At 42.8% G+C, this 27,528-nt stretch overlaps 1 protein-coding gene across 1 annotated transcript in view; it reads right to left on the bottom strand.

Moving 5' to 3' along the window:
• Positions 1-2,049: 2,049 nt before the first annotated feature.
• The window catches only part of ca12 (carbonic anhydrase XII), a 40,217-nt gene continuing 14,738 nt past the window's right edge, over positions 2,050-27,528 (bottom strand). Inside the window, exons 4-9 of the mRNA XM_010865828.4 lie at positions 23,781-23,923; positions 8,746-8,841; positions 7,007-7,070; positions 6,482-6,639; positions 6,061-6,187; positions 2,050-4,353 (exon numbers count right to left, since the gene is read on the bottom strand). Coding sequence (XP_010864130.2) covers positions 3,581-4,353; positions 6,061-6,187; positions 6,482-6,639; positions 7,007-7,070; positions 8,746-8,841; positions 23,781-23,923 — 1,361 coding nt within the window. The 3' untranslated portion in view covers positions 2,050-3,580. The remainder of the gene's footprint in view (positions 4,354-6,060; positions 6,188-6,481; positions 6,640-7,006; positions 7,071-8,745; positions 8,842-23,780; positions 23,924-27,528) is intronic.

Raw genomic sequence — 27,528 nt, 5'->3', positions numbered from 1 at the left:
GATGGTTTATATGATTACCAGGATGTTACAAATGGTTATATATAATATGATTACCAGGATGTTACTAATGGTGATGGTTAATATGATTACCGGGATGTTACTAATGGTGATGGTTTATATGATTACCAGGATGTTACTAATGGTGATAGATAATATGACCAGGATTTGACTGATGGTGATAGATAATATGATTAAGATGTTACTAATGTTGATGGTTTATATGATTACCAGGATGTTACAAATGGTTATATATAATATGATTACCAGGATGTTACTAATGGTGATGGTTAATATGATTACCGGGATGTTACTAATGGTGATGGTTAATATGATTACCAGGATGTTAATAATGGTGATGGTTTATATGATTACCAGGATGGTACTAATGGTGATGGTTAATATAATTACCAGGATGTTACTAATGGTGATGGTTTATATGATTACCAGGATGTTACTAATGGTGATGGTTAATATGATTACCAGGATGTTACTAATGGTGATGGTTAATATGATTACCAGGATGTTACTAATGGTGATGGTTTATATGATTACCAGGATGGTACTAATGGTGATGGTTAATATGATTACCAGGGTGGTACTAATGGTGATGGTTAATATGATTACCAGGATGTTACTAATGGTGATGGTTTATATGATCACCAGGATGGTACTGATGGTGATGGTTAATATGATTACCAGGATGTTACTAATGGTGATGGTTAATATGATTACCAGGATGTTACTAATGGTGATGGTTAATATGATTACCAGGATGTTACTAATGGTGATGGTTTATATGATTACCAGGATGGTTCTAATGGTGATGGTTAATACGATTACCAGGATGGTACTAATGGTGATCGATTGGATATCATTCATGTGCACAGAAACAGGGGTTATTGTGAGAATATGCATATGAACACACATAGATATACACAGAATAACATACCAAAATTAATCCAGGAGATGTTGTCATCTAGAAGAACAGAGAAAAAGATATAAGAGTATAATTCCCTGGGAGGACTTCTAAAGGAAGAAGACAACAAAAAAGTATCCATTCCATGGAGATACCACAAGTTAAATAACATGTTGGAATGACAACAACAAGATCCAGAATCAAATAACATGTTGGAATGACAACAACAAGATCCAGAATCAAATAACATGTTGAAAAGACAACAAAAGATCAAGAATCAAATAACATGTTGGAATGACAACAAAAAGATCAAGAATCAAATAACATGTTGGAATGACCACAAAAGATCAAGAATGAAATAACATGTTGGAATGACAACAAAAAGATCAAGAATGAAATAACATGTTGGAATGACAACACAAAAGATCTATAATGAAATAATATGTTGTAATAACAACACAGAAGAGCAAGAATTTAATAATTTGTTGGAATGAAAACAAAACAAATTAAGAGTTAAATATTATGTTGTAATAACCACACAAAAGATCAAGAATTAAATAATATGTTGGAATTACAACACAAAAGAGAGTTAAATATTATGTTGGAATTACAAAACATAAGACCAAGAATTAAATAATATGTTGGAATCACAACACAAAAGCCTTAGAACACCACATCTGGTCCATGTTTCATCAGCACCAAAGAAATGAGAATGCCACAAACTTCCTGTAACAGAATGTCCAAAGCTTTCCGACAGTTCTGGAAAGTCGGGTGCAGTGACCAGAGCTGAACCCTGGTTTGCTGGGTTTGACAAGCAATATGAGTATATTCATCATGGTAATTGTTAAGTTGTACAGATCCTTTTCATTCACAGAAACCGTAAACCAAAAGAAAGGAAATACAGGCCATGTAAACACAGCCTCGTCTGAGGTCTGTCACTGTCTTGCCAACTCTCACGGTCAGACTGAGGTGATTAACAGATCTGGGAGGAGCCTTACAAACCAAGGTCTTCTGTGGGGTTCCATCCACTGGTCATTGTGTTCACTGCTTCAGAATATATTTGAATGATGCTATAATAGTTAGAATAGAAGACCCATTCTACAATAAAATATGGATATAGTCAAAGTGCTGTATATGAAGTCTTTATTGTAAAAACAGAACAGACTTTGAAATCCACTTCTTCAGTTTAAATGACGGGAGCAGTTGATCTGTTTCAATGGTGTACGTAATGTTTAATTTACCTATTAGCAACAGTTATAAATGACAGCAGCATTGCATGGCACATTGAAAAGAAACACAGGAGTGTCTGCCCAGACTAAAGCTCTCAGACACATTGCGTTATTTAGCCACCTTTTACTTTCCATTGTGAATGACACTAACTACTTCAACACCAGAACACTCAAAACCCTCCCAATAAAATGCATCAACACTTCTTTACCAGTATGTAAGAATTCATGTTAACTGGATTCATATACAGAAGCTTCCCACGTGAATCATGCTGAGGCTTTAAACAGCTCTGCCCTTGTCCTGGAATATCTTGGTCCACAGAAATGCTTTTGATATATAAGAATGCTATTCTGGGTAAGCATATCGCAGACCAGAGTGAACAGAAATGCTATTGTTCAGAGAGAGCTCTCAACAAAAAAGCATGACCATTGTGGACCTGTCGTCAATCATAAATATGTTCACAATATGCATATTTTATACTTTACAAATTCCTTGAATTTATTCCCCTCATTTTAATACAACTGACCCTCCTTTCACACTGACCCTAATTTAAAACTGACCCTCCTTTAAAACTAACCCTTCTCTAAAACCGACCCTATTTTTAAACTAACACTCCTTTAAAACGCACCCTTCTTTAAAACTATCCCTCCTTTAAAACAAACCCTCCTTTAAAACAAACCCTCTTTTAAAACCAATCCTCCTTTAAAAAGTACCATCCTTTTAAACTTGTCCTTTTAACTTCTTCAAGACTGATTGCAGTGCAACCATTTCCTTTAAGCTCTGGCCTCTAGCCTCTAATAGTGCAGTGTCATCATCTGAACATATGTAGTAATCATCATTATCATGATAATAAATAAAATAAAATGTATTTTCTGTCCGAAATGTCCTACGTAGGTCAAAACCGTCGTCATCAGGAACTCTCTGTGTTTCAATGTATTGTGAATCCATTCTGGCCTTCATGTGTAGCCTTTGATTCTGGGATGCCAGATTTGCTTTCTGTGTATCACAGATGCATGGGTTTAGGTGAGGTTGGATCTGAGGGTGAGGCTGAAGGTGGGGCTGAAGGTGGGGTTGAGGTTGGGGCTGAAGGTGGGGTTGAGGTTGGGGCTGAAGGTGGGGTTGAGGGTCGAGCTGAGGGTGGGACTGAGGGTGGGGTTGAGGATGGGTCTGAAGGTGGGGATGAGGGTGGGGATGATGGTGGGGCTGAAGGTGGGGTTAAAGGTGTGGCTGAAGGTGGTATTAAGGGTGTGGCTGAAGGTGGGGTTGAGTGTGGGGTTTGAGGGTGGGGCTGAAGATGGTATTAAGGGTGTGGCTGAAGGTGGGGTTAAGGGTGTGGCTGAAGGTGGGGTTAAAGGTGGGGCTGAAGGTGGGGTTAAAGGTGGGGCTGAAGGTGGTTTGTGCTCGATACAGGGTTGTACATGTGTCTTGCCTTTCTCTTTAATCTTCCCACTCCATTGGCTGAAGCCATGGGATTGTCTGATAGGGCTTCCTAGGCAGGACAGCATGGCCGACACCTGGGGAGACCTTAGGGAGGATGTTGGTCTGCTGCTTCTTAGCTGACCCTCTTTCTTCCACCCCCCCAAGAGCTTTGACTAAGGCATGGTCGAACTCCTGGACCTCATCGGTGTCTGGTCTTCCCCTGATGAGCTGCCTGATGGTGGACAGAGCCAGGTCGGACTTACAGCCCAGGTAGCTCCTCAGGTTGAGCTCTGGGAACAGTGTGTCTCTAAGAGCCTGGACGAGCTGGGTGTCTGCAGGCAAGTCAGACCTCCCTCTGTTCAGTTGGTCAGACACCTTCTGCTCCAGACACAGATAACATAGCATGTCATCCTGACTGAGACCTGACTTCCATAGAGGAAGCTTATTCTGGTGGTTCTTCTTAACAGAGGGGACTTGTCTAAAATCTGCAGCTCCACCAGATGGCAACGTATTGGGTTTCAACCACTGATGCAAGAGGGTGTTCTGGTCTTGAGACCAGTTGTTCTCCTGGTGCTTGGACCCGATACGGCTCTGGCCCATGGTCCGGCTGGTTGGCCTCTGTTGGGTCTTTAGGTTTTTCCACTTCTGGTCCGGTGCTGTGGAAATCCTAGGTAGCAACCGACGGAGCCCATCCTGGTCAGCTAGGTCAGCTAGGTCTCCAACGAGAAGCTGGTTGATGAGATGCCTCCTCTGGAGTGGAGAGGTGACTGTCTGAGTCACACCTTGCAATCCTAGAGGAAGTGACATCAGAGTTTAATTGCAGTACTAGAGGTACTCCTATATGGCATGGCGCTGGGCTATAGCATGCAAAGGATTGGCTTCTGTAAAGATGCTAAAAGCAAGATTTCCTTGTTCCCACCATGCACTCCATAAGAAGAGATACTGCCCGGACAGTTGTTACAGCCATGCCAAAGAGACGTACCAAAAACAAGGTAGCGGGCGCTGCCCACTTAGACAAGCCTGCTTATTATGATGGAAACCTGGTATTATGAAGGAAGTGTACACACTACCCCAGGGCATGGAGAGTGGTTCTGAGGAGCTGAGAGAAACATGTAGATTCCTGTCATGCTGGTGGACCACAGTGTAGAACCCAGTGTTATGTTTTTCTGTAGTGTTGGGAGAACCACCACAGAGTAGAACCCAGCATTATGTTGGTCTGTAGTGCTGGGAGAACCACTACAGAGTAGAACCCAGTGTAATGTTGGTCTGTAGTGCTGGGTGAACCACTACAGAGTAGAACCCAGTGTTATGTTGGTCTGTAGTGCTGGGAGAACCACCACAGAGTAGAACCCAGTGTTATGTTGGTCTGTAGTGCTGGGAGAACCATCACAGAGTAGAACCCAGTGTTATGTTTTTCTGTAGTGTTGGGAGAACCACCACAGAGTAGAACCCAGCGTTATGTTGGTTTGTAGTGCTGGGAGAACCACCACAGTGCAGAACCACATGTTATGTTTTTCTGTAGTGTTGGGAGAACCACCACAGAGTAGAACCCAGCGTTATGTTGGTTTGTAATGCTGGGAGAACCACCACAGAGTAGAACCCAGTGTTCTGTTTGTCTGTTGTGTTGGGAGAACCACCACAGAGTAGAACCCAGTGTTATGTTGGTCTGTAGTGTTGGGAGAACCATCACAGCTAGGAACACAATTCATCATCTCCCTTCATCTCTTCTTAAAGCAGTAATAGGGTTATTTATAGTGGTTTGAAAGTTACAAGCATGGACACGCCTTTGATGATGACCAAGTTAGAGAGAAAGGAATAAAAAGAGACCAGCTAAGGAACACCATAAATGATCAACTTGAAAAGAGAAAGCAAGGAAAGACATCAAACAGGAAGATAAGCATGAGATGGAGAGGACATACTCCCAGCTAGACATTCTGAAACCCCAGACAACCCAACACACAACCCAACACACAACCCAGAAACAGAACCCAGAAACAGAACCCAATGATACAACCCTTAAACAGAACTCATAGAACCCACTACTAACCAACACCAGCACCCAAACTAACCCCTAACCAACCCCAACCCTTAACCATCTCAGTCCCTAACCTATCCCTGACCCTAACCAACATCTAACCAAGCCCAGCCTCTAACCAACCCCATTCCCTAACCTACCCCTGACCCTAACCAACATCTAACCAATTCCAGCCTCTAACCAACCCCATTCCCTAACCTATCCCTGACCCTAACCAACAACTAACCAAGCCCAGACTCTAACCAACCCCATTCCCTAACCTATCCCTGACCCTAACCAACAACTAACCAACCCCAGCCTCTAACCAACCCTATTCCCTAACCTATCCCTGACCCTAACCAAGCCCTAACCAACCCCAGCCTCTAACACCAAACCAACCCATCTAACCAAGCTCTAACCAACCCCAGCCTCTAACCTACCCGAACCACTTACCAAGACCATACCCAACCAAGACCGTACTCACCCCGCTTAAAAGAACAGAGAACCAATCTGTTGTCTGTATAATGTGGCTTCCTGAAGTTGCTGTTCATTGGCACAGGGACTGTCTCCTGTTGGTGGGAGGAGTACATGGCCGTTGCTAGGGTCCGAAACTAAGGACACACAACAGCACATCTCAGAACCAGACATTTGTTTCGGAAGGAGACATTTGGTTTCTTGTGGTTTCAGAGAAATCTTTTATGTTGCTAAGTTGGTCTATGAAACAGACTTGCGTGACCAACATCAAACCACAGCTCATCCTGGCAGACTAATTCAGTAAGGGCTTTGAAATGTAAAGTAACAGGCCCTGGTGTTAGAGCAGCTGCCGTGAGTGGGTCGATCTGCCAGCTAGAATGTGGTGGAGTTTACTGAAGGTACTGCCCGTGCTGGAAGATGTATTGTGTTACCTGTTTGAGTGAGATGGTGACGGGGGTTTTGAACACAGTCCAGAGGACACTGGGGTAGCATGGGGGCGTGGTCAGCGAACCATCGTAGCGGTAGTATTCATCCAAACGAGTGGGCAGCAAGCCTCTGATGTTGAAGGCTGGGACCTGTACTTTCTGATCTGTACGTGGCAATGGAATTCAACAGAATGTAGTAAAATTGAATAATTTTGAATGTGATGGAGCACAATAGAATTGGTTAGAATAAAAAGTTAAGAATAGAATGGAGTAGAATAGCTTAGAATAGAATGGAGTACAATGGAATGGAATAGAATGATTTAGAAAATAATAAAAAAATGCATTTGCATATACAATATTATGGTTTAGAATATAAAAGAACAAAATGAAACAGAACTGAATGTTATTCAGTATGATGGAATAGAATTTTATGGAATATCAATGAATGAATTATAAACACCATCTGATCTACAAGTTTCAACACCAATGAAAGTGTTTTTCTTGTTGAAACAAAAACCATCTTAATCTCACCTCTGTATTTGATACCATTGATGTATTTCAGGAAGTGGTCGACCACTGGATTATATTCCCCAATCTACAGCAGAGGCAGGCAGTTAGTTCATTTGTTTTAGTTAGATAGTTCTGTGAAAGGTTATATTTACATCTGTGTTCACATGCATCCTCTCTCTGTCCTCTTTCCCAGAAGGCCCTGGGGAATGTCAAAGTGAATTGAGATAAAGACAGGAGTTACCATACAAGGTATGGCAAGACGGTGATTTGAGATAAAGACAGGAGTTACCATACAAGGAATGGAAAGATGGTGAATTGAGATAAAGACAGGAGTTACCATACAAGGAATGGAAAGATGTTGAATTGAGATGAAGACAGCTGGTAGTGAAGCAGTTTTTGATAACGTCCTTTTAGAATTGTAAAATTTTGGGATGATTAAGTGGTCATAGATTAGGTGGTCATAGATTAGGTGGTCTTTTATTAAGTGGTTGTAGATTAGGTGGTCATAAATTAGGTGGTCTTTTATTAAGTGGTTGTAGATTAGGTGGTCATAAATTAGGTGGTCATTTATTAAATGGTTGTAGATTAGGTGGTCATAGATTAGGTGTTCATTTATGAAGTGGTTGTAGATTTTGTTGTCATAGATTAGGTGGTCATTTATTAAGTGGTTGTAGATTAGGTTGTCATAAATTAGGTGGTCATTTATTAAATGGTTGTAGATGAGGTGGTCATGGATTAGGTGTTCATTTGTTAAGTGGTTGTAGATTTGGTTGTCATAGATTAGGTGGTCATTTATTAAGTGGTTGTAGATTAGGTTGTCATAGATTAGGGGGTCATATATTCAGTGGTCATAGATTAGGTGGTCATAGATTCGGTGGTCAACCAGGAACAATCCAGGAAAAACTAGGAACAACCAGGAACAACCCTGCTTACAGTGACTTCTGCAGAGAGCCAGCAGTAGGATCCAGGCTATGTTGATGGCAGTTGAAGATTAATCTCAGATTAGTATGACTTTATGGTTTGGATTAGTATGTATCACTTCATGGTATAGATTAGTACAGGGATGGACAGATTAACTTGGAACACACACACACATACATTTATTGTAGTTAATTATTAACAAACGTATATCTGAGGAAAGTTTTAAATATTGATCAATGTTCTGTTCTCCCGCTCTGCTCAACTCTCCCGGGATTCAGCGCCTTCGCTTGCCATGTTATTAAACATGTTAACCCTTGGAACGCGATAGGGTTTTTGGCTCTTTTCACTTCTTTGATATTTTGGCTTGTTGAGAGACTTTTGTAATAGGCATCATCAATTGTTTTATGGCTCAAACATCAGCACACTTTTCATCAGCAACAGCTTTCTGAATCCCTGAAATGACTGTGTTATATGTAAACCGGCAAAAAATAATTTCAAGTTCATTTCATGCTTTTCCAGCATAGATTTTGGTTCCAAAACTAATTTTACAATAAATTTAAGGTCAAACATGATATATTATATATTTTTTCAATATTTATTTTGTGTATCTATCCTTTTACTATTTTCTAAATAAATCTGAGGGCCACAAAAGAGGGGGTTGGGGCCGCATGTGGCCTGCGGTCCCCCAATTGCCCATGCCTGGATTAGAATGTACCACATTGAGGTATATAAAAGACATGGTGTAGATTAGTATGTATCAATTCGAGGTATATATAAGTCATGGTATAGAATACTATGCATCACTTTGAGATATAAGTCATGGTACAGATTATTCTCACCTCGATTAGAACTCCCAGAACAGCAAGGCCGTCAGACTTGTCTGCTGCTATGGAGATGTTGGGGTATCTATCAGAGTTGAAGTGCACCAAATGCATCTGAGGACACATAATGGAAGAACATATGTTAATAGATCACCATCAATTTTAGCGGAAGCTATATAGAATGTATGTAGAATTGGGAATATAGAATCTGTATAAAACATATGTAGAATGGAGAATATAGAATGTGTAGAGAATGTATGTAGAATGGGTTATATAGAATGTTTATAGAACGTATGTAGAATGGGGTATATAAAATGTATATACAGTTGTGCAAACATTTTTGCATACCCTTGGAGAATTGATAAGATATGTACCGTTTGTAAAGAAAACATGAGTGAGCAGTCTTTTATTTTTCATGGGATTCACATTCAACTGTAGGTCGTAACAGAATGGCACAATAATAAAACAAAACATGGCAACAAACAAAAAAATGTACTGACCCCTATTCAAAAGTCTGCATACCCTTAATTCTTAATACAGTGTATTACCCCCTTTAGCATCAATGACAGTGTGCAGCATTTTGTAATAGTTGCCTATGAAGCCCTGAATCCTTACAGGTGGCATAGCTGCCCATTCAACTTGGCCAAATTCCTCCATGTCATGCAAAGTCTATGGGCGTCATGCATGAACTGCACATTTGAGATCTCCCCAGAGTGGTTCGATGATATTAAGGTCAGGAGACTGTGATGGCCACTCCCGAACCTTCACCATTTTCTACTGTAACCACTGGAGGGTCATCTTGGCTTTGTGCTTAGGGTCATTGTCATGCTGGAAAGTCCAAGAGCGTCCCATGCTCAGCTTTCGTGCAGAAGAATGCAAATTGTCTGCCAGTATTTTCTGATAACATGCTGCATTCATCTTGCCATACATTTTCACATGATTTCCAGTGCCTTCAGAGCTCACACACCTCCAAAACATCAGTGAGCCACCACCATGCTTCACAGTGGGGATGGAATTCTATTCACAATAGGACTTGTTGACCCCTGTCTAAACATAGCGCTTATGGTTGTGACCATAAAGCTCTATTTTGGTCTCGTCACTCCAAATTACAGTGTGCCAGAAGCTGTGAGGCGTGTCAAGATGTTGTTGGGCATATTGTAACCAGACTTTTTTGTGGCATTGGCGCAGTAAAGGCTTCTTTCTGGCAACTTGATCATTCAGCTCATTTTTGTATAAGTATCGTCGTATTGTGTTCCTTGAAACGACCACAACGTTTTTTTCCAGAGCAGCCTGTATTTCTCCTGAGGTTACCTGTAGGTTTTTCTTTGTATCCCAAACAATTCTTCTGGCAGTTTTGGCTGAAATCAGAATTTTCCACTTCTTGAAAAGTGATTGAACAGTACTGACTGGCATTTGCAAGGCTTTGGATATCTTTTTATATCCTTTTCCATCTTTATAAAGTTCCTAAATTATCTTGTTACACAGGTCTTTTGACAGTTATTTTCTGCTCCCCATGCCTCAGTATCTAACCATGTGAGAGCCAACAAATAAACAGTCAAACCCATTGACTATTTATACACAGATACTAATTGCAATTTAAAAAGCCACAGGTGTGGGAAATTCACCTTTAATTGTAATTTTCACCTGTGTGTGTCACCTTGTGTGTCTGTAACAAGGCATGTCAAGGGTATGTAAACTTTTGATCAGGGCCATTTGGGTGATTTCTGTTATCATTGTGATTTAAAAAGGAGCCAAACAACTATGTGATAATAAATGGCTTCATATGATCACTATCCTTAAATAAAAGGATAATATGAATGATCAGTAATATTTTTTGAATCAATGCCAAACTTTCATAATTTATGCCAGGGTATTTAAACTTATGAGCACAACTGTATATAATGTAGAATGGGGAATATAGAATGTGAATAGAATGTATGTAGAATGGGTTTAGAATGTGTACTGAACTTATTTAGAATGGGGTATATACATTCACCTAAAGGATTATTAGGAACACCTGTTCAATTTCTCATTAATGCAATTATCTAATCAACCTGGCAGTTGTTTCAATGCATTTAGGGGTGTGGTCCTGGTCAAGACAATCTCCTGAACTCCAAACTGAATGTCAGAATGGGAAAGAAAGGTGATTCAAGCAATTTTGAGCGTGGCATGGTTGTTGGTGCCAGACGGGCCGGTCTGAGTATTTCACAATCTGCTCAGTTACTGGGATTTTCACACACAACCATTTCTAGGGTTTACAAAGAATGGTGTGAAAAGGGAAAAACATCCAGTATGCGGCAGTCCTGTGGGCGAAAATGCCTTGTAGATGCTAGAGGTCAGAGGAGAATGGGCCGACTGATTCAAGCTGATAGAAGAGCAACTTTGACTGAAATAACCACTCGTTATGCAGCAAAGCATTTGTGAAGCCACAACACGCACTACCTTGAGGTGGATGGGCTACAACAGCAGAAGACCCCACCGGGTACCACTCATCTCCATTCAGATGGTAGAGTCAGAATTTGGCGTAAACAGAATGAGAACATGGATCCATCATGCCTTGTTACCACTGTGCAGGCTGGTGGTGGTGGTGTAATGGTGTGTGGGATGTTTTCTTGGCACACTTTAGGCTCCTTAGTGCCAATTGGGCATTGTTTAAATGACACGGCCTACCTGAGCATTGTTTCTGACCATGTCCATCCCTTTATGACCACCATGTACCCATCCTCTGATGGCTACTTCCAGCAGGATAATGCACCATGTCACAAAGCTCAAATAATTTCAAATTGGTTTCTTGAACATGACAATGAGTTCACTGTACTGAAATGGCCCCCACAGTCACCAGATCTCAACCCAATAAAGAATCTTTGGGATGTGGTGGAACGGGAGCTTCGTGCCCTGGATGTGCATCCGACAAATCTCCATCAACTTCAAGATGCTATCCTATCAATATGGGCCAACATTTCTAAAGAAAGCTTTCAGCACCTTGTTGAATCAATGCCACGTAGAATTAAGGCAGTTCTGAAGGCGAAAGGGGGTCAAACACAGTATTAGTATGGTGTTCCTAATAATCCTTTAGGTGAGTGTAGAATGATAAAGAATTTCCGAGCACCATGCTGTTAATTGAACTACAAGGGACCCTCATGTATGAATCAAGAGGTTCATAGTATAATTTTCCCAAGTGGTTTTAGTCATTTTAGTCCATGAGTTCTCCTTATTTCACCTCATATGGATTCATATCAATCAATCATTAAATATATTTATAAAGCCCTTCTTACATCAGCCGATGTCACAAAGTGCTTTTACAAAACACCTGGCCTTAAAACCCAAGGAGCAAACAACAGTAGTTGTGGCTAGGTAAAACCCCCTAAGAATGCCAACATTTAGGAAGAAACTTAGAGAGGACCCAGGCTCAGAGGGGTGACCAGTCCTCTTCTGGCTGTGCCGGGTGAGATATTGGAATAATACAATTGGAATAATTAATAAATGCATGTGGGCTAAATCCTGAGTCTATTTAAACTTATACTAGGTCAGAAGTATGAACAGATGGACAAGGACAGGGACAGCAACGGGCCCCCCAATCCAGGTACTCTGCAGGTGTGGACCAGGACCTCATGTTTAAAACGGAAGGAGACTGGGAAAATATATGTTCATCAAAGGAGAGGTCAGGTTCAAGGGTAACGCCAAGGTTTCTTACAGTTTTTTGGGATAGCTGTTTGTTTCATGGGTCCTAAACGAGCATTTCTGTTTATCTTGAGTTTAAAAGCAAGAAATGTTCTGTCCTCCACTTCCTAATATCTGAAACACATGCTTCCAAAGTAGCTAATTTTGGGGCTTCTCCATGCTTCATTGAAATATATAACTGTGTGTCATCAGCATTACAGTGAAAGTTGACATTGTGATTACGGATTACATCGCCCAGAGGCAGCATATATAGTGAGGACAATAATGGGCCCAGAACCGAGCCTTGAGGAACACCAAAACATACCTTTGACTTGTCAGAGGATATGCCATTCACACATACAAACTGATATCTTTCAGATAAATAAGATTTAAACCAGGTTAGAACATGTCCACGTAGCCCAATATGGGTTTCCAGTCTCTCTAAGAGAAGGGAGTGATCAATAGTGTCAAAAGCAGCACTAAGATCAAGAATCAACAGGACGGATGCAGAACCTTTGTCTGAGGCCATTAGAAGGTCATTTGTTACCTTCACGAGTGCAGTCTCAGTACTGTGATGGAGTCTGAAACTGGACTGAAGCATTTCATAAATGTTATTTGTCTTCAGGAAGGCATTCATTTGTTGGGAAACTCATTTTTCTAAGAAAAAACAAATGTTTCTATTTGATAGGAACGGGAGGTTCGATATTGGCCTATAATGGTTTAATATGTCGGGATCCAGATTAGAGGCTAAATGTCCGCTATTTTTTGTGAGTTTGGTACACATCCAGAGGAAATTAAGCAATTTATTATGTTCAACATTGACTGACCTAGCACAGGAAATAGCTCCTTAAGTCATTTTGTTGGAATCTGGTCTAGCTGACAATTTGTGGGTTTAGAACTCATTACAAATTGAGTGAATGTGTCGAGCGATATGGGATCAAAAATTTCAAGTGTCCCCATTGACACCTAGTCAGGGAGGTTCAGGACATTCTCAGGACAACTGAGATTTTGGGGACTATAACTATTTAAGGAGGAGTCTGTTATTCGTTTTTTAATGGTGATGATGATTTTTCATCAAAGTAGTTCATATATTCATTACAGCTAAAGTGAAGACCCACTTCACTTGTTGAGCGTTGCTTTTATGTTAACTTTGCAACTGTATCGAAGATACATTTTGGATTGTGTTTGTTCGCCTCAATCAGGTTGGAGAAATAAGCTGATCGAGCAGATGTGAGTGCTTTTCGGGTATTGTAGTGTACTGTCTACCCAGGCTAGTCTGAATACTTCCAACTTAGTGGAGTGCCACTTTCGCTCCAATTTTCTGGAGGCTTGCTTAAGTGCTCTAGTATTGTCTGTGTACCAGGGAGCAAGTTTCTTGTTGCATATTTCTTATGTTTTTATCTAAAGTATTTCACAGTGTTGAGTTTAGATCCTCGATGTGATCGTTTGAGGATTTATTTACTCTGTCGTTGATGAGCGAACTTGTAAGAATATCAAGAAATGTATTTGTAGTCCAAGGATTTATAGTACGGCTTTTGAAACTCATTGTTTGTGGAGCAAGTGGATTTCTTGTCATCATCATAATTTTCTTCCGCTTATCTGGGGCCGGGTCGCGGGGGCAGCAGTCTAAGCAGAGATGCCCAGACTTCCCTCTCCCTAGACACTTCCTCCAGCTCTTCCGGGGGGACACAGAGGCGTTCCCAGGCCAGTCCCTCCAGCGTGTCCTAGGTCTTCCCCGGGGTCTCCTCCTGGTGGGACGGGCCTGGAACACCTTCCCAGGAAGGCGTTCCGGAGGCTTCCTAAACAGATGCCCAAGCCACCTCAGCTGACCCCTCTCGATGTGGAGGAGCAGCGGCTCTACTCTGAGCTCCTCCCGGTTGACCAAGCTTCTCACCCTATCTCTAAGGGATCGCCCAGCCACCCTGCGGAGAAAGCATTTCGGCCGACTGTATCCGGGATCTTGTCCTTTCGGTCATGACCCAAAGCTCATGGCCATAGGTGAGAGTTGGAACGTAGATTGACCGGTAAATCGAGAGCTTCGCCTTGTGGCTCAGCTCTTTCTTCACCACGGCCGATACATCGACCACATTACTGCAGAAGCTGCACCGATCCGTCTGTCAATCTCCCGTTCCATCCTTCCCTCACTCGTGAACAAGACCCCTAGATACTTAAACTCCTCCACTTGAGGCAGGCACTCAATCGAATGCCTTCTCCAAATCCACAAAACACATGTGGATTGGTTGGGAAAACTCCCATGAACCTTCCAGCACCCCGTAGAGGGTATAGAGCTGGTCCAGTGTTCCACGGCCCGGACAAAAACCACACTGTTCCTCCTGAATCCGAGGTTCTACTATCGGCCATATTCTCCTCTCCAGTACCCTGGCATAGACTTTCCCGGGGAGGCTGAGAAGTGTGATCCCCCTATATTTGGAACACACCCTCCGGTCCCCCTTCTTAAAAAGAGGGACCACCACCCCGGTCTGCCATCAAAGAGGCACTATCCCCGACCGCCACGTATTGTTGCACAGGCGTGTCAACCAAGACAGCCCCACAACATCCAGAGACTTGAGGTCCTCAGGGCGGATCTCATCCACCCCCGTTGCCTTGCCACTGAGGAGTTTCTTGACTACCTCTGTGACTTCAGCCCGGGTGATGGACGAGTCCACCTCTGAGCCCTCATCCTCTGCTTCCTCAATGGAAAACGTGACGGCGGGATTGAGGAGATCCTCGAAGTACTCCTTCCACCGCCCGAAGACATCCCAAGTTGAGGTCAACAGCTACCTCTACTGTAAACAGCGTTGGTAGGGCACGGTTTCCCTCTCTTGAGGCGCCGGGCGGTTTGCCAGAATCTCTTCGAGGCCAGCCGATAGTCCTTCTCCATGGCCTCACCGAACTCCTCCCACCCGGGCTGCAGTCCGCTTGTTCTGCCGATACCCGTCAGCTGCCTCAGGAGTCCCACAAGCCAACCAGGCCTGATAGGACTCCTTCTTCAGCTTGACGGCATCCCTTACTTCCGGTGTCCACCACCGGGTTTGGGGATTGCCGCCTCGACAGGCACCGGAGACCATACGGCCACTGCTCCGAGCGGCCGCTTCGACAATGGCGGTGGAGAACATGGTCCACTCGGACTCAATATCTCCAGCCTCCCTCGGGATCCAGTCGAAGCTCTGCCGGAGGTGGGAGTTAAAGATCTCTCTGACAGGAGACTCGGCCAGACGTTCCCAGCAGACCCTTACAGTACGCTTGGGCCTGCCGAGTCTGTCCAGCTTCCTCCCCCGCCATCGGATCCAACTCACCACCAGGTGGTGATCAGTTGACAGCTCCGCCCCTCTCTTCACCCGAGTGTCCACGACATATGGCCGCAGGTCAGATGAAACGACAACAAAATCGATCATTGACTTACGGCCTAGGGTGTCCTGGTGCCACTTGTACTGATGGACACCCTTAAGCTTGAACATGGTGTTCGTTATGGACAAACTGTGACTAGCACAGAAGTCCAATAACTGAACACCGCTCGGGTTCAGATCAGGGGGTCCTTGCTCCCAATCATGCCCCTCCAGGTGTCACTGTCATTGCCCACGTGGGCGTTGAAGTCCCCCAGTAGAACGATGGAGTCCCCATTCGGAGCACTTTCCAGCACCCCTCCCAGAGACTCCAAGAAGGTCTCACACATGATCTCAGGCTCCTTCCCCGCCAGCGAGGTGACGTTCCACGTCCCTAGAGCTAGTTTCCGTGTCCAGGGATCGGGTTGTCTAGGCCCCCGCCTTCGACTGCCGCCCGATCCTCTCCACACCGGCCCCTTATGGTCCCTCCTGCAGGTGGTGAGCCCACGGGAAGGTGGCCCCACATCGCTCCTTCGGGCTGAGCCCGGCCAGGCCCCAAGGATTCTTGTTTTAACGTTAAATGTTATTAGACAATTATCCGATATTCCAAGATTTTGGGGGGAAATTATTAGATCTACAATATCTATTTCTCGTGACAGGACTAAATCTACGGTGTGATTTTGGCAGTGATTTTGGGACCTGAAACATTTTGGATAAAACCCACTGAGTCAGTTATGGCTTCAAAGGCTTTTTGAAGAGGATTATTGGACTTTTCCATATGAATTTAGAAATCGGCAAAAATTTGAATACTATCTGCCATGACTACAAGATTAGACAAGAATTCTGGAAACTCATTGAGGAACATTGTGTAAGGCCTCATTTGACCTCCTACATGCAGGCGATTCTCTGCAATTAACTAGAGATAACTGTGAGCTGACATATAGAGGACTATGGGCTGACATCTAGAGAACTCTGGGTTGACATCTAGAGAATTGTCAGTTTAGATCAAGAGAACTGTGCATGGACATCTAGAGAATTGTCAGTTTAGATCAAGAGAACTGTGCATGGACATCTAGAGAATTGTGTGCTGAAATCTAAAGAACTACGCGCTGACATCTAGAGAACTGTTTACATCAATAGAACTGTTTACATCAAGAGAACTGTTTACATCAAGAGAACTATTTACATCAAGAGAACTGTTTACATCAAGAGAACTGTTTACATCAAGAGAACTATCTGTTGGCAAACTATGAATTGTTAACTGACATCTAGAGAACTGTGAGTTGACGTCCAGAGAACTGTGAGCTTAAAATAATAATCAGTTACAAAGAATATGGTGAGAAATATTTATTCTAATGAAAGATTAAGAAATTAAGAAGTTGAGGCTTATATTGACAATTTAGATTTTCAATTCAATGTAATTCATCTTCACTTCTCGAGTGTCTTGTATTTCTCCTCTGTAATAGAGCCGCTGTCAGTCAGCTGAGCTGTACTGCATGCATCCCATAAAAAAGGCGCTGGTCAGACTGCATGTCCATGAATTATATTTATAGGAAAGGTCCTGGGAAGCCGGGGTCATTCCAGTATTTCTGGGCATTGTTAAAACGTATGGCAGTTAGTCATCAAATGTCCCTATTCCCTATGAAGTACACCACTTGGGACCTATTCCCACGGGGTCCTCAGGAACAGTAATAGGGAATTGGTTGTCATTTGGGATTCAGCCTTCGTTGTAGCCCATAAGAGCTGTGTGGTTTGGGAGTCTAAGTGGAGGAGTCTGCAGGTCTGAGAGGAGGTTTCTGTGTGGGGGAGTTTGAGTGGAGGAGTCTGAGAGCAGGAATCTGAGAGGAGTCTGAGAGGAGTCTCAGTGGAGGAGTCTGAGAGGAGTCTGATAGGAGTCTGAGAGCAGGGGTCTGAGTGGAGGAGTCTAGGAGGGGTCTGAGAGGAGTCTGAGAGGAGTTTGAGAGCAGGAATCTGATATCAGGAGTCTGGGAGGAGGAGTGTGAATGGAGGAGACTGGGAAGAGGCGTATGAAGGAACTTTAGAGTAAGAGTCTGGGAGGAGGATTGTGAGTGGAGGTGTCTGGGAGGCCTATGAAGGAACCTGAGAGGAAGACTCTGGCTGGGGGAGTGTGAGTGGAGGAGTCTGAGAGGAGGCCTATGAAGGAACTTGAGAGGAGGAGTCTAGGAGGAGTTTGAGAGGAGTCTGGGAGGAGGCCTATGAAGGAACTTGAGAGGAGGAGTGTGGGAGGAGGAGTGTGAGTGGACGACTCTGGGAAGAGGAGTGTGAGTGGAGGAATCTGGGAGGAGGCGTATGAAGGAACTTGAGAGGAGGAGTCTGCATTTTCACTTTAGGTTAGAATTCATAAAATGACTACGGGATAAAAGGGGAATTTTACCATTTCACACCGACTTAAGCAGCTACTTAATTACTAATGTTAGCAATTATCAATGTGTGTCCATGACACGTGCAGTAAACAACTTTAGTTTCATGGCTTTTGTAGCAAACCAATTGCTAGGGTAGAAGCAATGGGAAGTAAAGACTAGATGCTTCTTAAAGAGGTGTTCGTTAATTCCCCTTGCTAGGGGAAAAGTGAACAAACATCCTGTCTTGTGTCACAGGATTACCTGTCATAATAGTTTTTTTTTGTCTTTACCACTGTTTAACCTGTGCAAACAATCACAATGCTTAATTTGACCCAACAAGTTGGGAAATAAATAATCACAGAAGGGCTTGTACATTTCGGACCTTCAACAGGTAACCACACAGAAGTTAATGTTATTATGGGTTATATTACAATGTCCTCACTTATTGTTTTAAAGGAGACTAAGTGCGTTAATACACAGTCACTGTCTTTGGGTTTTGCCATCCAGTAACAGTTACAGTTATTCCTCTGTGGATCAGGTTCAGTGTACTGTTCGTCAGAGTGTGAGGACATGTTCCTGGACATACCCACTGGGGTTCATTGGCCACTCCAAGTCCTTTGGGTCAAATGGCTTTTAGCCAGTCATCAACTCATCCTCTTCAGAGTCCAATCATCAACTCATCCTCTTCGGAGTCCAGTCATCAACTCATCCTCTTCAGAGTCCAATCATCAACTCATCCTCTTCAGAGTCCAGTCATCAACTCATCCTCTTCAGAGTCCAGTCATCAACTCATCCTCTTCAGAGTCCAATCATCAACTCATCCTCTTCAGAGTGCAGTCATCAACTCATCCCTGTTCAGAGTCCTGTCAGTTCCATAGTCAAGGGAGCTTGTTTGACCACAAAGCTGTTTTTAACATCTCTACTCTCAGTTGACCTGCCAGGCTTAACCGCAATGTCCTTGTGGGGGTTCTTCCTCTCCATCTTCACTGTAACACAGAATAGAGACGGTCTGCATTGGGCTGGGTAGCAACTGTCTCCTTCAGCTGGACAGTACAGTCAATACAGGGGATTTAGTCTTGTTACTAGAAACCTTCTGGAATACTGGGGATTTAGTTTTGATATTAGAAACCTTCTGGAATACTGTGGTTTTAGTATTGATACTAGAATCCTTCTGGAATACTGGGGATTTACAGTAGTTATGAAAGTAGAATCATTCTGGAATACTGGGGATTTAGTTATGATACTTAGAATCATTCTGGAATTCTGGGGATTTAGTTATGATACTAGAATCCTTCTGGAATATTGGGGATTTAGTTGTGACACTAGAATCCCTCTAGAATACTGGGGATTTAGTTTTGACACTAGAATCATTCTGGAATACTGGGGATTAATTTTTGCCAATAGAATCCTTCTGGAATACTGGGGATTTAGTTGTGATACTAGAATCCTTCTGGTATACTGGGGATTTAGTTGTGATGTTAGAATCCTTCTGGAATACGGGAGATTTAGTTGTGATACTAGAATCCTTCTGGAATCTTGGGATTTAGTCTTGATACTAGAATCCTTCTGGATTACTGGGGATTTAGTTTTTATACTGGAATCCTCTGGAATACTTGGGGATTTAGTTATGATAATTGGGGGTCACATGAAATTATCCAGGATGACTCCTGACGGGTCAAATGTAGACACACAGACTGCCAAACGCACAAAATAGAGAACATATGTGGTTACTTGCTTGACCACGGTTCTGTGATCTAAGTGGCATCGCAATCAGTGGGAGTTTTTTATGTGGCAGACCGACAGGCATTTCTCCACAAAACGGCTGTAAGGCTGGCCTGGAGGTGGATTGAACTGTTGTAACTGAGAGGAGTCAGAGAGACAGCCAGACAGCCAAACAGACAGACAGAAACCCAGACAGACAGACAGTAGGAGCTGTGATGTCAGGTATTGACAGCAAGCAAGATGTTGCCCAAATAATGAACTATGTTTTGAATGATCTTTGAAGACATCATCCTGTTCCCCTCTTCCTGAAGAAGTTTGCCACTCGGAATGGACAAAATAAGTAGTATTATAGGGATAGTACTCTGGTCAGAAGACGTGTGTGTGTGTGTCTGAAGCAAACAGTATATATACACTGCTAAAAACCAATACGGAACACCTAAATCACACATCGGGTCTCGATGAAGGAAATACACCGATCAGCCATAACATAATGACCACCTGCCTAATATTGTGTAGGTCCCCCTTTTGCCATCAAAACAGCCCTGACCGGTTGAGGCGTGGACTCCACTAGACTTCTGAAGGTGTGCTGTGGTATCTGGCACCAAGACGTTAGCAGCAGATCCTTTAAGTCCTGTAAGTTTCGAGTTGAGGCCTCCACAGATGCTAGAATGGATTGAGATCTGGGGAATTTGGAGGCCAAGTCAATGCCTTGAACTCATGGTTGTGTTCCTCAAACCACTTTTGAACAATTTTTGCTTCGTGGGAGAGTGCATTATCCCGCTGAAAGAGGCCAGTGCCATCAGGGAATACCGTTGCCATGAAAGGGTGCACATGGTCTGCAACAGTGCTCAGGTAGGTGGTACGTGTCAAAGTAACATCCAAATGAATGGCAGGACCCAAGGTTTCCCAACAGAACATTGCCCAAAACATCTCACTGCCTCTGCCGGCTTGCTTCCTTCCCAAAGTGCATCCTGGTGCCAAGTGTTCTCCAGGTAAGCGATGCACACGCACTCGGCCATCCACGTGATGTAAAAGAAAACGTGATTCATCGGAACGGGCCACCTTCTTCCATGCTCCAGTTCTGATGCTCATTGTAGATGCTTTTGACAGTGGGCAGGGGTCAGCATGGGCACCCTGATAGGTACTGACCACTGCAGACTGGGAACACCCCAAAAGGGCTGCATTTTGGAGATGCTCTGACCCAGTCGTCTAGCCATCACGATTTGGCCCTTGTCAAAGTTGCTCAGATCCTTACGCTTTACCATTTTTCCTGCTCCTCAAATCAACTTTGAGGGCAGAATGCTCACTTGCTGCCAAATACACCCCCGCTGACAGGAGCCATGTTATTCACTTCACCTGTGTGGAATCTGAGCATTAACAATTACAATATGAATGTACGTTTCATTGTAGGTGAATGTGCCTAGATAATGAGAACAACAGAAACCTCTCTGTTTAGATTATCTCTCTGTAGGTTGTGCTCTAATGACCATAGGAATGTTTACGATGGCCATCTGGCATGGGTGTTACTGTCTTGGAAACCTGATCTTTGCTATGTAGAAACGCCCTTAATGTATAGGCTAGCTGGTAACCAACATTACAGTGAGAAGAGACAGACTGAGATGAGATTGAGGTTGTGTAAGGAAGACCAGGACCGTAACCTCATGAACAAGACTTTCTAATGCTGCAATAAATAATATAATTTCTCTCTCCCTTAACAAACGGGTATGCTAATTATTACAACCACTATACGAAACGGCCGATTTCTAACACCTGTTAGTGGTCATCATTTTATGGCTGATCGGTGTATATTAAAGATCAAAATCTTTACTGTCCATTGTGTAATTCATTGAGAACAAAATGACGTCACAACGGTCAGTGGAAAACAAAATCACCAACCGATTGAGGCCTGGATTCAAACTCACACCGAAAATCAAAAGTAAAGAATTGAAATCACGAGCTGTTCCAACTTGTGTGAATTTCATCATGGCAACTCATAATGTGACTCAGTAGTGTGTATGGCCCCCACATGCCTGTATGCACTCCTGACAACGTCTGGGCATGCTCCTGATGAGACGGTGGTTGGTGTCCTGGGGGATCTCCTCCAAGACCTGGATCAGGGCATCAGTGAGCTCCAATACATAACATCCCAGAGGATCTCAATCGGATTCAGGTCTGAGGAACACGAGGGCCAGTAAATGGTATCAACACCTTCGTCATCCAGGAACTGCCTACACACTGGCCACGTGAGGCCGGGCATTGTCCTGCACCAGGAGAAACCCAGGGCCCACAGCACTAGCATGAGGTCTGACGATGGGTCTGAGGATTTCATCCCGGTACATTGTCGTGGGTCAGACTACAGAGGTGCCTCTTGGCTGCTGTTTTGAGTGTCCCCAATTAGAGGCAGCTGCCCCATGTGGTCTGTAATTGGTGACCCTATTGAGGTTCAGTAGTTTCCAAACCCGGTAAGGATCATTGTTTGTGTTAGGTGTTTGCACTTGGTTTGCGGTGTGCCATGCCTTTTGTTGTTTTCTGTTCAGTTATTTATAAAGAAGAACATTAAAAGGATGTTTCCCTGCTACACCTCTGCTCCTCGTGTCCTGCCTCCCTTCAACCGTAACATTATCAATCTGGATTTCACCAATCGGATTAATCACATAATGAATAGAATGGAAGAATCTTTGGTTTGAATTTGAATGGGGGCACTATTTATATGCGTTCTACTTCAGTGTATTTTACCCAACACAATTGTAGATATTTAGATAGATAACTTAAAATCAGAACTGAACATAAATCCCTTCACTGGAATATACAATCTAGGGATAGGTAGTGATGATGATTTCTAAGCCACAGTGACCAGCTTCTAATTGAGGGTTTAATTACACTACAAAACAGAAGATGCACAATGAGCTGTTTCTGTAACGGGTGGACCTGGGAAGGGTGTGTTCCTCAAAATACATGTCTGACTGCCACGTGACTTAGGACAGAGATATGCAGACAGGGCAGCATACAACTTTAGACTGAAGACCTGTGTGTGTGTGTGTTGCTGGCTTCAGTCAAATGTCACCCACTGAAGTCACTGGCTGTCACGTCATTAGTCTGAGCTTGTCTGGGGTTTGGGAGTGGGGCAACATGACCTGGAGGGATGCTCCATGATGTACGGATGTCTTCCAGCTTACTGTGGGGCTACATTCAGATAGCTGATGCTGCCTTCATACTGATGTGTTGTGACCGTCTGATCAGAGATGACTGTATCACAAGGTGATTTCTAGCAAAGTATTCTGCCCCCACCCTCACGTGCACATGACCACACATACTGTATGTAGTTGAATGGGTTTGAAACGTCACACCACATGACCACACAAACTGTATGTAGTTGAATGGGTTTGAAACGTCACACCACATGACCACACAAACTGTATGTAGTTGAATGGGTTTGAAGCGTCACACCACATGACCACACATACTGTATGTAGTTGAATGGGTTTGAAATGTCACACCACATGACCACACGTACTGTATGTAGTTGAATGGGTATGAAGCGTCACACCACATGACCACACGTACTGTATGTAGTTGAATGGGTATGAAGCGTCACACCACATGACCACACATATCGTATGTAGTTGAATGGGTTTGAAACGTCACACCACATGACCACACATATCGTATGTAGTTGAATGGGTATGAAGCGTCACACCACATGACCACACATACTGTATGTAGTTGAATGGGTATGAAGCGTCACACCACATGACCACACATACTGTATGTAGTTGAATGGGTTTGGAGCATCACACCACATGACCACACATACTGTATGTAGTTAAATGGGTTTGAAGCGTCACACCACATGACCACACATACTGTATGTAGCTGAGTGTGTCCTCAGTATACCAGCTGCACTTTGCAAAATTTGCAGTAGGTCGCCTGCCACCTTGATCAAGTGACTGACTGTTAACTGCATGTTGTCTTATAGTGATTTTACCTCAGCAGCAAACTGATGGCCATTTATTGTGTGTTCTGAGCCAGAGGGGAGGTGGGAGGAACCCCAGTGGAGGTGGAGCTGAGCAGCGGTGTAACGCTGTGGTAGGCTGGAGATATACATCTTCCTGGGTAGAGACAGAACAACTGGAGAGAAAAAGAAATGGTTTAAGACATCCCAGGACTTGTAGAAATAAAACCACATCATGTCAAAGACTATAAGACCTAGAATAATACATTATCATGTTAATGACTGTAATACCTGGAATAATACATTATCATGTTAATGACTATAATACCTGGAATAATACATTATCATGTTAATGACTATAATACCTGGAATAAAACATCATCATGTTAAACACTATAAGACCTGGAATGAAACATCATAATTGTAGACTCTAAGACCTGGAATAAAACATAATGTTAAAGACTATAAGACCTGGAATAAAACATCATCATGTTAAAAACTACAAGACCTGGTATAAAACATTACCATGTTAAAGACTATAAGACCTGGAATGAAACATAATGTTAAAGACTATAAGACCTGAAATTCAACATCATCATGTTAAACATCCTGTCTATTGTCAAAATGTCTGTTACGTCCTACTGGGTGCTTCAGGGACATGTAAGACTGGATGAGTCAGATACCTGCCACTGCTGCAATCTCTGTTATTATGGGCTGGAGGGGTGGAGGGGTCTTAGAGAGAGAGACTGGAGTCAGCATGTCTTCAACACACTGTGAGTCCACACAGACATGACCATTAGGCTACAGCTAAGAAAGCACTTCTTGGACATGCTGGCATAAGCACCTCCCTGGTCCAGGTACCAACCTCATCAGTAAATGATGGGGGGGGCGACAGTCCAGTCGGATGATGATGATGAAAAAGGAATAGAGATTAATCCTAGTGTTATTCTTTTCCCATAAAACCCTGGTGTAAAGTAGTGTACTATATAGGGAATATGGCTCTGGTCTAAAGCAGTGTCCTATATAGGGAATAGGGCTTTGGTCTAAAGTAGTATAATATATAGGGAATAGGGCTCTGGTCAAAAGTAGTATAATATAAAGGGAATAGGGCTCTGGTCTAAAGTAGTGTATTATATAGGGAATATGACCTTGTTCTAAAGTAGTGTATAATATAGGGAATAGGGATCTGGTCTAAATTAGTGTATTATATAGGGAATAAGGCTCTGGCCTAAAGTAGTGCATTATATAGGGAATATGGCCCTGGTCTAAAGTAATGTATTATATAAGGAATAGGGCTCTGGTCTAAAGTAGTGTATTATATAGGGAATAGGGCTCTGGTCTAAAGTAGTGTATTATATAGGGAATATGACCCTGGTCCAAAGTAGTGTAATATATAGGGAATAGGGCTCTGGTCTTAAGTAGTGTATTATATAGGGAATATGACCCTGGACTACAGTAGTGTATTATATAGGGAATAGGGCTCTGGTGTAAAGTAGTATAATATATAGGGAATAGGGCACTGGCCTAAAGTAGTGTATTATATAAGGAATAGGGCACTGGTCTAAAGTAGAGTATAATATAGGGAATAGGGATCTGGTCTAAACTAGTGTATTATATAGGGAATAGGGCTCTGGCCTAAAGTAATGTATTATATAGGGAATAGGGCTCTGGCCTAAAGTAGTGTATTATATAGGGAATAGGGCTCTGGCCTAAAGTAATGTATTATATAGGGAATAGGGCTCTGGCCTAAAGTAGTGTATTATATAGGGAATAGGGCTCTGGTCTAAAGTAATGTATTATATAGGGAATAGGGCTCTGGCCTAAAGTAATGTGTACTACATAGGGAATATGACCCTAGTATTTAGTAGTGTACTATATAGTGAATTGTATAGCCATTACTGCCAATGATTTTGTCCTTCAGTGAAAGACAGTCCTGATGATCAAGCTACATTATCATTATCTTTCCACAAGGGGAATTATTATAAAAACATCTCACACAATGTAAGACACATAAAATAGATGTTTGTTTTTGTTTTCTATAGATGACTTGGTTGTTTGGCAACAAAATCAATGTGTGTGTTACTATAGGGAAAACAGATACAGATGGCTTAGATAGTTGATAACATGTAAACTTCATGTAAAGGGATAATGTTTTTATAACATTAATGACCAAAAGACATCTACAGGGAATGTTTGGATGTAATTTTTTGAATATTGTTTTCTGAAAATTATTCCAACTGCCAGAGATTTAAAACATTCAAGGCTGTCCGACTTCCAAATTGCATTTCTTTAATCTCCTCCTACTGACTGCAGACACTTGCAGCACTATCCCCACCATAAACCTGCTCTTTGTCCGTCTGGAGAAGTAAAATTATTCTCGTTTGGTAAGGGAAGGAGAGGAGGAGGCAAGTTGTTTCACTGTTTAAAATTCAGTCTTCTACACAGTGCCCCTTTAATCTTCATGTGTTTATTGAAAACAAAACAAAATGTTCTCAATGAACACTTCTGCTCTCATAAATACATGACAGTTGTTGGTTAGCTAGCTAACAGGTTCTAGCCATACAAAAAAACACCTTAAAACAAGAGATGTCATCAACACGACTCAGCAAACCTAATTAGACTAGAATTCACCACATCACAGCTTCCTGTAATTGTTGTAATAGCTATCGGATCAATCGGAATTATAACGTCACTCAGTGTAACGAGGACGCGCGTGGAAGACGCACGCCCTTCCCCCCCGCGTGGTATTCAGCGTGCGTCATCGCCGGCCTTCTAGTCATCGCTGGCCTTCTAGTCACTGTCATGTCTTGTTATTGCACGCACCTGGTGTCCATTCCCTCATTGGGTTGCCTATATTAGTTCCTGTGTTTCTGGGCGTCTTTGTGTGGTATTGTTCTATGTTCTACGTCTGTACTGTGCGCCCGTTTATAGCGTGCCTTTTCAAATTAATATAAATACAAGAAACGTTTATCGCCTCCCTGCGCTTGACTCAGTTTTCTCTACGCACTCCACTACACCTGCTTTGACACTCAGCCTACTTGCCTCAGCAATCGACAGCTGTTTAATTTGTTCTGTTTTGTAGCCAAGCAAGACACAGCTGTTTAATTTGTTCTGTTTTGTAGCCCAGCAAGACACAGCCGTTTAATGTGTTCTGTTATGTAGCCCAGCAAGAGACAGCTGTTTAATATGTTCTGTTATGTAGCCTTGCAAAACACAGTTGTTCAATGTGTTCTGTCTTCTAGCCCAGGATAAGACAGTTGTTCAATGTGTTCTGTCTTCTAGCCCAGAATAAGTAGGCTGTATAATGTGTTCTGTTTTCTAGCCCAGAATAAGACAGTTGTTCAATGTGTTCTGTTTTCTAGCCCAGAATAAGTAGGCTGTTTAATGTGTTCTGTTTTCTAGCCCAGAATAAGTAGGCTGTTTAATGTGTTCTGTTTTCTAGCCCAGAATAAGACAGCTGTGTAACAGATTCCCCAGAGAATGTTCATCTATGCCCATATATTCCGAGCAGACTAAATGTGTGATGGTTACCATGAGCTAAGAGACCCAGTGGGAATGACGTCATAATAAGAGAGTGATTATGCTAGATTGCAGTGGGCAATACAGTCAGGCGAGACTTTCGTTTTTCTTAAACTGAACCACTAATTAAAAGATTTCACTGGGAGAAGAATGAACAAGTACCGTTTGTGAAGTGCTGGTCATTTGTTTTGGTACAGTTCCACCTCACATATGAGAATGTATTTGACAAAGAGCGTCAGAGAACAGGCAGTGAGAGCCTGAC

The sequence above is a fragment of the Esox lucius genome, chromosome 19, assembly GCF_011004845.1.
Source record: "Esox lucius isolate fEsoLuc1 chromosome 19, fEsoLuc1.pri, whole genome shotgun sequence".
Taxonomy (NCBI): Eukaryota; Metazoa; Chordata; class Actinopteri; order Esociformes; family Esocidae; genus Esox; species Esox lucius.
Note: the sequence above shows the minus strand (reverse complement) of the source record. Positions and strands in the feature narration are given on the sequence as shown.